Source organism: Sapajus apella, unplaced genomic scaffold, assembly GCF_009761245.1.
Source record: "Sapajus apella isolate SASKATOON/1434 unplaced genomic scaffold, GSC_monkey_1.0 scaffold119, whole genome shotgun sequence".
Classification (NCBI taxonomy): domain Eukaryota; kingdom Metazoa; phylum Chordata; class Mammalia; order Primates; family Cebidae; genus Sapajus; species Sapajus apella.
This window is the reverse complement of record NW_022437059.1, coordinates 2,488,691-2,504,671: the sequence shown is the minus strand read 5'-3', so window position 1 is coordinate 2,504,671 and position 15,981 is coordinate 2,488,691. Positions and strand designations below refer to the sequence as shown.

Below are 15,981 nucleotides of genomic sequence, written 5' to 3'. Positions count from 1 at the left end.
CCTTTCTGATTTTTAGTCTTCCTTCCAACAGTCAGGCCTCTCTGCTACAGAACTTCTGGAGGTCCACTTCAGACACTGCTTGCCTGGGAATCACCTACGGGGGCTGCAGAACAACAAAGATTGCTACTTGTTCCTTCCCCTGGTAGCTTCGTCCCAGAAGGGTACACACCAGATGTGAGCCAGAGCTATACTATATGAGATGTCTCATTTGTTTTTAGCCCATTTTTAAATCAAGTTATTAGTGTGTTTTTTTAAATTTTATTTTTTATTTACTTTTTAGTATTGAGTTATGTTAGTTCCTTATATATTTTAGTTATTAACCCCTTATTAGAGAAATAGTTTATAAGTATTAACTCTCATTCTGTGGGTTTCCTTTTCACTCTGTTGATTGTTTCCTTTGCTGCACAGAAGTTTTGGCTTTATTTACTCCCACTTGTTTACTTTTTTCTTTTTGTTGCCTGTGCTTTTAGTGTCATGTCTATTTATTCATTGCCAAGACCAATATCACGAAGCTTTTACTCTATGTTTTCTTTCAGGAGTTCTACAGTTTCAAGACTTACATTTAAATCTTTAGTCAGTTTTGAGTTGATTCCTGGGTATGGCATAAGAATTTTATTTCATTACGCTGCAAGTGAATAGCAGTTTTCCTAGCACTATTTGTTAAAGAAACTGTCTATTGACCATTGTATATTTTTGGCACTGCTATCAAACATCAGTTGACTACATGTACATGGGTTTATTTTTTGTATCTCTATTCTGTTTTATTCACCTATGTGTGTTTTTATGCCAGTAACATACTTCTAATTATTGTAGCTTTTTAACATACTTTAAAGTCAGGATGTGTAATACCTTCAGTTTTGTTCTTCCTTGTCAAGATTGATTTGATTACTTGTCATCTTTTCCAAAAAAAAATTTAGAATTGATTTTTCTATTACTGCAAAAAATGCCATTGTGATTTTAATAGGTATTTCATTGCCTCTGTACATCACTGTGGGTAGTATTTACATTTTAAACATATTAAATCTTCTAATCCATGAACAAATAATGTTTTTCCATTTGTTTATGCTTTCTTTAATTTCTTTTATCAATGTTATCTGGTTTTCAGTGTATGAGCTTTCACCTCCTTAGTTACATTTATTTTCATATATTTTTTCTTTGATGTTATTGTAAAAGGAATTATTTTCTTAATTTCTTTTTCTGATAGTTTATTGTTAGTTTATAATTTCTAAACTGACTTTTATGTTTTGAGTTTTGTTCTGTAACTTTGCCGATTGGTTTACTAGTTCTAACAGTTTTTTTTATGGAGTCTTCAGAGTTGTCTGTATTTAAGATTATATCACTTGCAAACAAAAACAGTTTTACTTCTTCCTTTCTTATTTAGATGACTTTTACTAGGACTTCCAGTACTATGTTGAATACAAATAGAGTGAGCATCTTTGCCTTGTTCATAATCTTAGAGGAAAAGCTCTTTGTTTCACCGTTAAATGTTATGTTAGCTGTGGGCATTTAATACATGTACTTTATCACATTGAAGTAATATCCTTCTATTCTTAGTTTGTTGATGGTTTTTATCATCAGTGAGTGCTGAATTCTGTCTTTTTTTTTTTTCAGAATCTGTTGAGATGATGATGTAGTTTTATCTTTTATTGTGACAATGTGTTGTATCACATATAGTGATCTGCTTATGTTGAACCATCCTTGCATCCCAGGGATAAATTCCACTTGTTTGTGGTATATAATAACTTAAATGTGCTGTTGCATTCTGTATGCTAGTATTTTGCTGAGGAGTTTTGCATCTATGTTAAATAAGAATATTAGCTGCTCTATATACACATAGATAAATAGGTCAAGAGAGACAAACTATATCTATCTATCTATCTATCTATCTATCATCTATCTAGAATTATTGCCTGGCTTTGGTATCAGGGTAATGCTGGCTTTGCGAAGGTGTGTAGAAATGTTCCCTCCTCTTAAATTTTTTGAAACAGTTTGAGAAGAATTGGTATTAATTATTTAAATGTTTGATTTAATTAATCAGTGAAGCCATCTGGTCTTTGTTGAAAGGTTTATTTCTGATTCAGTCTCCATACTAGTTACAGATTTATTTGGACTTTCTTCATGATTTAGTCTTGGTAAGTTGTCTGTTTCTAGGAATTATCTATTTTCTCTAGATTTTCTAGTTTATTGGTATATAATTGTTTGTAATAGTTTTTTGTGATCCCTTTTATTTCTTTGACATTGGTTCTATTGTTTCTTTTATTTTTTAATTTGTTATTTGAAAATAGAAGGTGAATGTGAAGATGTTAAAAATACTTTATTTCTTGCGGTCTACATATATAAAAATGTGATTCATTCAGGCATTCAGTCATACAAAGTCAATTGCCTTTTCAATATTAATTTACAGTTTCTTCAAAACTATGAAATATAATACAGTTATAACATATAATGTACTTCATCTCATTTTACAATGAGTAACCATCTTATTTTAGTGCCTCAACATCATGAGCTGAAAGTTCTTTTATTTTCAAAAGGGATTTTGAAAAAGCATAATAATAGTCATAGAAATTGTTTCTTCCTTTAGTCTGAGTTACTATGTTGTACAGAAAAAAACTGACAGAGTGCTTTTATGCTAAGAGGGAGATGAAAGCAGCAGTGGGAGCAGTGGCAGTGATGGGTGCTCATGGTGATGGTGATGTTGGGCTTATATAGATATTTCTCTGGAAAGTACAACAGAAGACAAAGTACCACTCTTCATGCTTCAGCCTCACTTCTCTTTTCATTCTGCCAGCTTTATAGACATCGTGTTTCCGGAAAGCAGTCAGAGAAGAGTTGGAGTGATAGTCAGTGGCAGCTCCATGTTCTCATTCCCTCTCTTTAGGATTGGGGCTTAGTTTACAATGTTATTGTTACTATTTTTTTTTCTGCTAGACACATTGTTTCATTGAATTAGATAAATGTCAATATGAAGGAATCTCTATATATGACTTCAGTCAAAATGCTCATTCCAAAATCAAAATAAGATAACAGTCACATACTAAGTTAGAGTGTCACTTGTATACCTTTAACTCTTTTTTCTGGTAAGTTGCAGTCATTGATAAGTGAGAATTTGAGAAAGCAATTGAGTATAGTTGTTCTGAATATGGGTGAAAATAGATTTTCTAGCTTTGGGTACCTTGATTCTCACTGATTCATTTATGCAGAGCTTGCTAAAGAAGCATGAAGCTTTGGAAAACGACTTTGCTGTCCATGAGACCCGAGTACAAAATGTGTGTGCACAAGGAGAAGACATCCTAAATAAGGTGAGCTAGTTAAGGAATTCCAACGCAAACTTCCATTTTCCAAAAGGGACTGGCCCAAATAGAGAAACATGAACAGTGCTAATGTCATATGCAGAACTTTAACAGTCTCTTCTAAACTGCGTTTTGTTGTGGTGGTGGTTAGGAAACAATTACCTACTCAATTGCTGTAAGTCTTTTTTCAAGTTTGTATGCATACACATTTTAGTTTTCCTTAAATCCTTTGTTGACATTCTTGTCTTAAACAGAACATGGTGTTTATAAAAGTCTTGTCACTAGCTTTGGTCATAGAATGTTATAATAATTTGAAGAAATTTCTTTCTAAGCCTCTAGGAGGGAAACCACACTGAAACTTCTTTTAAATTTGAGAATTATTTCTTTGTTTAAATGTAGCTTTTTAAATAAACCCTCATTGATCTAACTGCTATTAAGACCATTAAGCAGAACAGAGATGACTCCCTACCTTCTAGAAACTTTTACCAGCTAAGAAGGTCACACTTATACAGAAATACGTGAGAAGATTATCTAAATGCTGGAATGGAAATAACCTTCTTAGACGTGAAAGAATAATAAAATAATTACATTAGACCAGAGGACTGTGGTTATATAATTGAAATGAGAGAGATGAGTGCTTTCTATTGGTACTAAAGGATTCACATTTCTAGCCCTGCACATTCATAAATATATTTGTCTCTCTCCTTCTCACAGGTTTTACAGGAGGAAAGTCAGAACAAAGAGATTTCTTCCAAGATAGAGGCTCTCAATGAAAAGACCCCTTCTCTAGCCAAGGCAATAGCTGCTTGGAAGTTGCAATTGGAAGATGATTATGCCTTTCAGGAATTCAACTGGAAGGCTGATGTGGTAGAGGCCTGGATAGGTATAATGTGTCAGGTCCAGGGTCCCTTGGGTTTGAGAGATCCTAATAAATCCCATGTGTACAGTGGTCCATATGAAAAGAGGTGTTTCCATCACTACCCATTCCTATCCTTTCTGGCCAGAATTGCACTTACATTTGTGTGCATGCGCACACACGCACATGCGTGTGCACACACACACGTGCGCGCACACACACACTGAGAGAGAGAACTATGCTGATGCAGTAACTATGTACCGTAACTCCAGAGAACACATTTTTGGGGAATTGGAGATTTTGTGTGTGATATTCAGAAAGGGAAAGCCATAGCAAATTGTTCTAAGAAATAATCTAAAATGTTTGTTTGATTTACTTAAAATTTATATCTAATTTACGATTTCTCTCTTTTTTTTCTATGAAGTACTCAAAAACTCTCATGACCCTAGCTCTGTTTCATTAAGTTTTATCCCGCCTGAGTAGAAAACGATCCATTGGTCCCCACTGCTCACATATTCTAATGAATCATTAACTCTAAGAGTCAAGAAGCTTTCTTGTGCATTATAAATATTCTCTTTCTCCTTACCATGACTCAAACAAGACCAACTTTCTTTCTCTTCTTAATTATTTTTGCCTTTTAGCTGATAAGGAAACAAGCCTGAAGACCAATGGCAATGGTGCAGATCTTGGTGACTTCCTCACACTCCTGGCAAAACAGGTGAGACTGATAGATGTTGGGTAAGGCCAAGACCTGATTCGCATAGAAGTTCATCCTCCATGATTATGTATTTCTGAATTTTTGGACTCTGTTGTGTGTAGCATCTGTAAGATTGTCCCTTCTTAATGTTAATAATTTCCTCATTATTATTTTATCCTCTCCCTCTCATGAGTCTTGCTACTGGGTTTTCAACATTTTGTTTTTAGAGAATCAACTTTCAGCTTTTAATTTGTCTCTTTTTTGTGTATTCTATTCCATTAATAGCTTTTTATATTATTATCATTTTTTTTGCTTTATTTGGGATTATTTTGATGTTTTCTTTTAATTTCTTGAAATGGATAATTCGATTATCAAAATTTTAGCCTTTTATCTTTTCTAATATATCAATTTTAATATTTTTTTTCCATAGCAAAGCTTTAGCTGCATTCCACAAATTTTGTCATTTCTTTTATCATTTAGTTAAATTTTTTTCTGAGATTTCGTATTTGATTTTTTTTCTATTATCCCTTTATCATTTGATAGTAAATTGTTTAATTTCAAATATTTGGAGCTTTTCTCATTATCTGTTTGACATTTATATCTATTTTTAATTCCACTATATTTTAAAAACATATTCTATATTATTCAGAAACTTGATCTATATCTAGCAATTGTTTATTTCATTGTATATTGTATGTACATTTGAAAAGGATGTGTATTTTCCAGTGTTTTATATTGCCAACCAGATTTTCATTTTTAATCATGTTGTTTAAATACTTTTTTATAAATTTTGAGGTTAGGCTAAAAGTTGTGTTGACATTTTGAATTGTGAAATTATCTTATTGAATTGATACTTTTAATTATAAAATGTTCCTCTTTATCTTGAGTTATATTTCTTGAGTTAAAGTCTACTTTTTCAGATACTAGTATACTGTGCTAACATTTTTTAGTGTCTGCAGAAATAACTACTTCCACCTTTAGGGCTTTAAAAAACATTTTTGTGTCTATGTTTTGTATGTGTCTTTTATAAATATTATGTAGTTGGGTATTACTTTCTCTAATTTGATAAATTTATGGAAGGTGAGTCTGTTGATATTTAAAGTATTACAATTAACTCATGAATTTTGGTTTAAAGCTATAACTAAACACCTTCTGCCATCCAACCTCCTACTTTTTGGTCAGGGATTGAAATGATTCAGGACATAGTTTCGATTTCTTTGAGTACTCACTTTTTCACTTTGCCCCTATGGACTTTCAGGCATTTCAATGGAAGCCCTTTAACCAGGGCTGCTTCTGCTTGATGGGTCCTGAAGTCAGCACTGTGTCACTACTGAAAACTCTAGTTAGGATCTTACATTTTTAGCTGCCATTTCCGCTTGGCTTCTAGGACTTGTATCCTATAGAGTTTTGGCATCTGCAATGCTTTGAGGGGAAAAGACAACAGGATATTCACTATTTTTCTGCAGTTTCCGTGTTATAGCTTCTCAAATCCTGGCTGTCACAGTTCCCTATCATGCCAATTTACATCTCTTTATCTCCATGAGATTGTCAAATGCTCTGAGCAATGCTTACTCCTCAGCCTCTAATACTTCAATGTATAAGAACTTATACAGCTTATACTTCAAAGGGAAATTCGGAGAGGCTATTATTCTCACTTCAGTGCTGTTCCCTTCTGTCTGGAATTTTAGTCCCTTGAGCTGTAGCTACCTGGGTTTCATTCTGATCCATTTCAAACAGCTGACTTTTTGTACCTTTATCAAGCTGTTAATAAAGTTATCCTCAAATACAAGCCACTCTATCAAAACTGAAAGCGGAGCTTCCCAAATATTGTGTGATTTTGATACCAACATTTCTGCAAAAAAAAATATGTTGGTATAATTGGCACATCTAGGAGGTCTTTTGTTAGTTTGTGTACTTCCAAGATCCCTAGTAGTACACTGCTACTAATTAGAATGAAGAATGTAGTAAGTAATATAAGAGAATCTTGGAAAGGTATGTGCTGTAGGAAATATTTGGTTTTTATTGTGAAAATTTAGAATGTCATATCATACTCCAGTATTTCCTTAATATTAATGTATTAGTCCATTATCATTCTGCTAATGAAGACATCCCAAGACTGGGTAATTTATAAAGAATAGAAGTTTAATTGACTCACAGTTCAGCATGGCTGGGGAGGCTTCAGGATACTTAACAATCATGGCAGAAGGGGAAACAAACACATCCTTCTTCACATGGTGGTAGGAAGGAGAAGTGCCAAGCCAAAGGAGGAAAAGCCCATTATAAAACCGTCAGATCTCATGAGAACTCACTCACAGTCATAAGAAAAGCACGAGGGTAACTGCCCTCATGATTAAATTATCTCACACTGAGTCCCTCCTGTGACATGTAGGGACTATGAGAACTACAATTCAAGATGAGATTTGGGTGGAGAGACAGCCAAACCATATTATTCCACCACTGGTCCCTCCCAAATCTCATTTCCTCACATTTCAAAACACAGTTATGCCCTTCCAACAGTCTCCCAAAGTCTTAACTTATTCCAGCATTAACTCAAAAGTCTAGGTTCAAAGTTTCTGAGATAAGGTAAATCCCCTCTGTCCATGATTCTGTAAAATCAAAAACAAGTTAGTTACTTCCTTAATACAATGGAGGTACATGCTTTGGGTAAATACCCTATTTCCAAATGGGATAAATTGGCCAAAACAAAGGGGCTACAGGCCTCATGCAAGTCTGAAATCCAATATGGCAATCATTAAACTTTGAAGTTCCAAAATGATCTCTTTTGACTCCATGTCCCACATCCAGACACAATGATGCAAGAGGTGGGCTCCCATAGCCTCGGACAGCTCCACCCCTGTGGCTTTGCAGGGTACAGTCCCCGTCCCAGCTGTTTTCAATGGCTGGCATTGAGTGTCTGCAGCTTTTCCAGGAGCATAGTGCAAGGTGTTGGTGGATCTACCATTCTGCAGTCCGGAGGACAGTGGCCCTTTTCTCACAGCTCCACTAGGTAGTACCCCTGTGGGGGGCTCCAACCCCATGTTTCCCTTCTGTGCTGCCCTAACAGAGATTCTCCATGAGGACTCTGCCCCTGAAGCAGACTTCTGCCTGAACATCTAGGTGTTTCCACACATCCTCTGAAATCTAAGAGGGTCCCAAACCTCAATTCTTGACTTCTGTGCACCTGAAGGCTCAACACCACATGGAAGCTGCCAAGGCTTGAAGCTTGCACCCTCTGAAGCCATGGCCTGAGTTGTACCTTGGCCCCTTTTAGCTATGGCTAAAACAGCTGAATGCAGAGCACCAAGTCACTAGGCTGCAAAAAGTAGAGGGCCCTGGACCCATCCCAGGAAACCATTTTCCCCTCCTAAGCCTTGCAGCCTGTGATGGGAGGGGCTACCATGGAGCTTTCTGACATGCCCTGGAGGCATTTCTCCTCTCATCCCTTGTCCTGGTGATAAACCTTCAGCTACTTGTTACTTATGCAAATTTCTGCAGCTAGCTTGAGTTTCTCCCCAGAAAATAGGTTTTGCTTTTCTATTGCATTGTCAGGCTACAAACTTTTCAAACTCTTACGTTCTGCTTCCTATTGAATGCTTTGCTGCTTAGAAATTTCTCCTGCCAGATACCCTAAATAATCTCTCTCAAGTTCAAAGTTCCACAGATCTCTAGGGCAGGGGCAAAATGCTGCCAGTCTCTTTGCTGAAGCCTAGCAGGAAACACCTTTATTTCAGCTCCCAACAAGTTCCTCATCTCCATCTGAGAGCACCACACCCTGTACTTCATTGTCCATATCACTATCAGCAATTTGGTCAAAGCCATTTGACAAGTGTCTAGGAAATTCCAAATTTTACCACATCTTCCTGTCTTCTGAGCCCTCCACATCTCTAGGAAGTTCCAAATCTTCATACATATTTCTGTCTTCCTCTGAGCCTGCCACACTGTTCCAAGCTCTGCTTGTTAGGCAGTTTCAAAGTCGCTTCCACGTTTTCAGGTATCTTTATAGCAGCACCCCATTCTCTGCTGTACCAGTGTACTGTATTAGTCTGTTCTCACACTGCTTATAAAGACATACCCAACACCGGGTAACTTATGAAAAATAGAGGTTTAATTGACACATTTCAGCATGGCTGGGGAGGCCTCAGGAAACTTACAATCACGGCAGAAGGGGAAGCAAACATGTCCTTCTTCACATGGCAGCAGGAAGAAGTGTTGAGCAAAAGGAGGAAAAGTCCCTTATAAAACCATCAGATCTGTGAGAACAAACTCACTGTCATAAGAACAGCATGAGGGTAGCTGCCCCCATTATTAAATTACCTCCAACTGTCTCCCTCCCACGACATGTAGGGACTACAGGAACTACAATTCAAGATGAGATTTGGGTGGGGACACAGCCAAACCATATCAGTTAATCATATATATAACATAAAATCTAACAGTAAAATACACATAAACTGGAGCTTTCAGCCCCAAATGTTTGCATACATCTCTAAGTTATGTTTCCTTTTTCTTAATCATCATCTTAATTCTTGCCTTATCTATAATTAAAATCTGGTGGAATCCAGATGTGAATGACCCCTGCACCATTTTCCTGTTCATAGCCCCTCTCCTGATCTTTCTCAGGACACTTTGGATGCCAGTCTACAGAGTTTTCAGCAAGAGAGACTTTCTGAGATCGCTGACCTGAAGGATCAACTGATTGCTGCTCAACACAGCCAGTCTAAAGCCATTGAAGAGCGTTATGCTGCCCTGCTGAAGCGCTGGGAACAGTTGCTAGAAGCCTCTGCAGTCCACAGACAGAAATTGATGGAGAAACAGCTGCCTCTACAAAAGGTTTAAAAAAAAATGAGGCATGATCGATTCTCTGTCATCTGCATATTAGCCATGAAATTCAGAAACTGATATTGGAAACTCTGGATAATACACAAATCTTTTATTGCATTGAAAGAGGTTGAGAAGATATTCTTACTGAGCAAAAAGTAGATTGAAAAGAAGCTTTAAGAAAATTTTTTAGATTGATTGATTAGCTACATAACTAACTTGAGATGGAAGCCAGGCAAATAGAGTAGGAGAGGTGGATGGAACAAGAGGGTGGGAGGTCTTTGTATATGATAGAATTAAAACTATCAGGCAAAAGTCAAGGTTGTCCCTGTGTTTTTCCTAACCCAAATAAAAGGAGCATTGGACAAGTTGTCATAAAACATGTTCTCAACTGATATCAAGCTTTCCTAGGTTGAAGACCTTGTAAAAGTCACTTAACATCCCAAACCTTTGTATCCCATTTAGAAAATAGAGTATATCACCATCCTATCCTGCCTTTCTGTGTTATTACTATTAAAAAAGATAATGGATCTAAAAGTGCAATATAAACGCCTAAGTTCCATATAAATATGTGATTAAAATTTTCCTTCAAATCTTGGCTGCTAAGGCATTGGATATTGATCATAAAAATATCAGCTACTAAGGCATTGGATATTGATCATAAAAATATCAATAATAAAAGGAACTCAGAATGGTCAGTGGAATTACTGAGCACTCCTAGACCCTAAGAAACATTGTACTTGGTAACAAATTAAGTCAAGGAGTTAGAGAATTTAGGAAATAACACATGAGTAAAAGTCAGGTTAGATTCTTAGTTAATTTCTCCACTTTTGAAAAACATAGGACCTACAAAAATAAATCTTAGGTGAAAAATTAAATCAGTTAAGTGGGAAACTTTACATATATATGTGCCTTCTACATGGGACACTCCATCATATTTTTAATCTTTTTTTAAAATTTCAAACTGCAAGGAGTTTGGGCAGTTTTCTTCTTTTTAATTCTTTTATTTGAGAATGAAAAATTCATTTTCATGTTTGCTCAAGACAAACCTCTTTAGAAGTACAATCTGCTATCCCAAAATCTGTGTTATATTTTAAGTGTAAAAGTATTTTCAATCACTTGCTGTTTGGAAAAAAAAAAAAGTTTTTTTCTGTCATTCAGTAATACAGAAAATTCAGAGCTATTCAGAGCACGTGGATAACTCCAGACAGTAATACAATGATGCATATATTTGTGCTAAGGATACAGGTTGGAGGGTAGAAAGTGAGTTTAAGCAGTGGTTTGGAAAGCTTTCGCCATGAAATAGGGCCTGAACAAGGTTTAAAAGGAAGTTAGGAAAATGATCTAGCCTTGTCAAAGAGAAGTCAGCTGGGTGTGGTCTACAGAATTTTGTCGGATAAAGGAGACAACAGATTTTCTTGGTTTATTTATTATTATTTCATCCATTCATCCAATGCCTTTTTTTTTTTAATATTTACTACCTACCAGGTAGAATTGGAGCATAGACTTTAGAATAAGAAACCGTATAATTGAAAATGACCTTTGCCACTTTTGGAATTTTAAAACTGAAATAACTTCAGAAATCATTTGACCCCCTCATTTGTAAATGATAGAAGATTTAAACAATTTCACATAATGAGAAATGCCAGAACCAGGGCTTGTACCTCTAACTCACATGTTCACCGATCAAAGTACATAGACCCTATTGGTTTTTGTTCTGCCCTTTTAGATTCCTGGCCTGCAGATATTTAAAGACAGGCATTGTGTTTATCCTCAATCTTCTCTTCTGCTAGGAGGCTCTATCAGGAAAGATGGTAATGTCTTTTTTCTCTCTGTCTCTGCAGGCTGAGGAGCTGTTCATGGAATTTGCACATAAGGCTTCAGCTTTCAACAACTGGTGTGAAAAGGCAGAAGAAAACTTGTCAGAGCCTGTGCACTGTGTCTCTCTGAATGAAATTCGGCAGCTGCAGAAAGACCATGAGGATTTCTTGGCCTCCTTGGCTGGGGCTCAAGCAGACTTTAAATATTTGCTGGAGCTAGACCACCAGATTAAGGCCTTAGGTGTGCCTTCTAGCCCTTATACCTGGTTAACAGTGGAGGCGCTGGAGAGGATCTGGAAGCACCTATCTGACATCATCGAGGTAACCTGGAACATGACAGAAACTTCCTTTGGCTACAGTGAACATAACCACTTTATTATCCAAGTTAAGAGACTTTTGAGATAGAAAGAGCATTATTAATAATTATACTGGGACAGTAGTCATAAAACATGACTAAGAAAAATTGAAAAATATGTTCACAATAGGTATACTCTATGCCCCATAATTTGAGCAGTTTCCTGCTTCTGAGTGTTGAACAATAATTTTGAGAAGCAAACAGAAGCCCTGAGACATGGTTCTAATGATGAGCTGTGAGAAGCTCATGAGGTTTGTGCATGTATTCAGAGTCTACATAACCCCCCATTCAAGATATTTTCTTTTTTATATACACCTCCAAAAGTGCCTTGCTATGTATGTATTTTTAATTTTTGTCTGTGTATAATAATGCTCATTACTGAAACTATAAAACATAAAAAAATGTAATGAAAGACTATAATGTCACCATTTTTAGATGACAACTATCGTTTCTAAGGGTAGCAAGCCCTTTAAGGCTGCTTTTATGTTCATTTAAATTAAATTTCACCAAAAAAAATTATAAAGAAGGGAGATTTGCCTTTATTACTAACTTACTTGTTACAGAGCTTGGTCTTAGAGAATGCTGCAAGTACTCTTGGGAAGTACATAAGCTATCTTTACATTTTAGAGGTGAGAGAGATGAACTGCATGGAATATGAGCACTTAGGCACACACCTGCAGAAGCCAGGTTAGACTTGAGGGAGGGAAGATATGCAGCTGAGACTACCAGCAAGTTCTCTAACAGCAAAGAAAGGCCTTCAGTGTCAGTCACATTGTCTGTGATTTGGTGTTTTAGGAACGGGAGCAGGAGCTGCAAAAGGAAGAGGCAAGACAGGTCAAGAACTTTGAGATGTGTCAGGAGTTTGAACAGAATGCTAGTGCCTTCCTTCAATGGATCCTGGAAACCAGGTGTGCTATGCTACATCCCAAACCATCACCCCTACGCTACACACCATTTGCCATAGGGATAAAATACGCATTTGAAGGGAAGAGGAGAGATTCCTACAGTGTGTATTCTGCCCTCAAATCACTGTATCTTGCCTATGCTTTATATTTGGAGTTGACTGTTTTCTGAATCAATCCTTAGAAAACCAAGAAATGACAATTTCATCCTGATGCTCATTATGTACACTTCTGTATTCTCTCCTTGATACTCTCAACTTTCTGTTGCCTATAATTTCAGTCCAAAATAACTTATTATATCTGCATGCCACATTGCACTTTACAGAGTACTTCCATATCCATTACCTCGCCTAACTGTCAGAACAACCTTGAAAAGCATACAAAGCAGATCTTATTAGATCTGTTTCCAAGTGTGGAAAGTTCAAGTGGATAAATTTACTTGCTCAAGGTCACATATGTATTTACTACCACAACCAAAAGCAGAACTTTCTATGAATACCTCATATGAAGCTATTCTGTTGTGTACCTACTAAAATTGTAATAAGAATCAAGTGAGATAATATGTTAATTGTGCTTATTAACAACAAATTCTTCTGTACCTGAAGATAACATATGTCACATCTTCTGGGGTAAATGACCTAGAAAAAGGAGACTTAGAAGATGTAATATGTTAGAATACGTGGTCACAGTTGGTAGATAGTAACCTGTGGGGGGTCAAAACTGTGGTGTTCTGAGGGTTAATGTAGTGGTTTAGACAATTCATGATATATACTTTCCTACATTGTCACTGACAAGGATAAATGAACAAAAAGAAATCATGTACCATGTCTAAGCCATCTGACAGAAGGCAGAGAAGGCACAGAACACCCTCCTCTTCCACTTTTCTTGGTGACTTCATCACATCCTGGCTGTGTGTGTCCAACACCAAGCATTTTGCTTGACGTTGGTGCTCTTTGTCCTGAAGCAAGGAGCTTTATGGGAAACTCTGATCTCAGAGTCGGGGAAGCCTTGGGAACCAGTGGGTGGTCAGGTTCATGCTTTGTGGCTATAAAAGATTTAAAATGTTTCATAAATCTGAGGAAATGAGATCATTAAAGTAATCAATTTTAACATATCTCCCTTTTCTCTCATGTGATTCCTGTTCCGGACCTCCACGTCCAGGGCTTACTTTCTGGATGGGTCAGTATTTTATGTTATCATCAAGTTTGTCTTATTATATTTTTCTGTAAGAATTCATTAAGAAGGACTTAGTGCTGAGACATTTTCATTCCACTGTAATCTGTTAGTATGTAAATAAAAATGTGGAGTGAAAAAGAAAAGCTCATTATATTTTATTCTGCCCTTACACTTCAGTAAATGGAATCTTGCCTACATTGCTTAAGTGTGTGTTTACAAAGAATAATTAAGAGGGATATGTAAATCCCTTCTCCTAGTCGGAGAACTCGGGAAAGTCTTCCCTTCTGGTCAGTCTGGCAAGGTTGTGAAAATTTGGCTCTATGAAACGTTGCGTCATGGAAGCCACATAACCTTGGAGAAGTTGAAGCAGAGGAGCTTTGAGTTGGTATGCATGTATGAAATATTGACCTGTGATGTGATGCATCATGTTTTCCTTTGGTTCTTAACTAGATCATTGCTCAAAGAAACAGGAACTCTGGAATCCCAGCTGGAAGCAAATAAAGTAAGTGTTGTGTTTTCATTAGCTGAAGATATTGTTAAAATTATAAAGAATGCAAAAATAGTCAGTTAAGGGCAGCCCAGGTAATACTTTTAGGTATATATCACCTAAAGTCAGAAAGCTAAGGCTGTAGTTCTGATTCTACCATCAATTTGCATTTTAACCATAGGCCACCACATTGTGAATATAAACCTCATTCTACTTAAATATCTGAAATTCAATTTCTGAATCTACACACTAGAGCTAATACCCATTGTAGAGTCATTGTTTTCCTTAAAGAAATAATTTTATGGAAGACTCTGAGCTGCCCAGAGTGGGAGAGGCTTCGGGAACAGTGGGAGGACAGGTTCATGTTTTGTGACTGCAAAGGATTTGGAACATAATGATGAAGTAGAAGAGCAAATGTAAAAAAAAAAATCAAGTAATTACATTTAATTATTTTCTAACAAAAAAATGAAATACTAAAGAGCAAGATGTCAGGTAGTTTTGACTGTCATCTCACCTGAGTTAAAGTGGCTTTTATCAAAAAGACAAGGAATAGGGGATACTGGTGAGGATGTAGAGAAAGTAGAAATAGTATAGCCACTGTGGAAAACAGGATGGAAATTCCTCAAAAAACTAAAAAGAGAGGCTGGGCACCTGTAATCCCTGCACTTTGGGAGGCTGAGGTGGGCAGATTATGAGGTCCAGAGATCAAGACCATCTTGGCCAGCATGGTGAAACCCCATCTCTACGAAAAATACAAAAATTGGCTGGGTATGGTGATGGACATCTGTAGTCCCAGCTACTTGGGAGGCTGAGGCAGGAGGATCGCTTGAACACAGAAGGCGCAGGTTGCAGTGAGCCGAAATCTTGCTACTGCACTCCAGCCTGGTGACAGAGCGAGACTCCATCTCAAAGGAAAAAAACTGAAAAGAGAAATACCATGTGATTCATGAGTCCCATTACGGGGTATATATCTAAAAGAAAGGAAATTAACATATCAGAGAAATACCTGCACTCCAATGTTTATAACACCACTAGTTACAACAGCCAAAATATGGAATCAACCTAAATGCCCATCAATGGATTAACTGATAAAGAAAACATGGTATATACAATGGAATATTATTTATCCATTAAAGAAATAAAATTCTGACAATTGCAGCAACATGGATGGAAATGAATGTCATTATGTTAAGTGAAAGAAGCCAAGCACAGTAAGACAAGTATTGTATGTTTTCACTCATAAGTGGGAGCTAAAAAAATGGATCTCATAAAGATAGAGAGTACATTGGAGGTTTCTAGAGGATAGGAAAAGTAGGGGGAGAAAGGGGAATGAAGAGAGGTTGATTATTGGGTATCAATACACAGTTTGATAGAATAAATAAGACTAGTATTTGATAGATCAGTAGGGTGACTATATAGTTTACAATAATATCTTGTATATTTCAAAATAGAAGAAAATAATTTGATTGTTTCTAGCGTAAAGAAAAGACATACTTAAGGCAATAGACATCCAATGTATACTGATGTGATCTTTACAAATTATATGAACATATTAAATTGTCATGTATGCCCTGAAATGT

At 36.5% G+C, this 15,981-nt stretch overlaps 1 protein-coding gene across 1 annotated transcript in view; it reads left to right on the top strand.

Annotated features, from left to right (window-relative positions):
• The window catches only part of SPTA1 (spectrin alpha, erythrocytic 1), a 97,676-nt gene that overhangs the window by 68,631 nt on the left and 13,064 nt on the right, over positions 1-15,981 (top strand). Inside the window, exons 40-47 of the mRNA XM_032260753.1 lie at positions 3,201-3,299; positions 4,005-4,173; positions 4,788-4,864; positions 9,464-9,673; positions 11,506-11,802; positions 12,632-12,744; positions 13,900-13,917; positions 14,365-14,416. Coding sequence (XP_032116644.1) covers positions 3,201-3,299; positions 4,005-4,173; positions 4,788-4,864; positions 9,464-9,673; positions 11,506-11,802; positions 12,632-12,744; positions 13,900-13,917; positions 14,365-14,416 — 1,035 coding nt within the window. The remainder of the gene's footprint in view (positions 1-3,200; positions 3,300-4,004; positions 4,174-4,787; positions 4,865-9,463; positions 9,674-11,505; positions 11,803-12,631; positions 12,745-13,899; positions 13,918-14,364; positions 14,417-15,981) is intronic.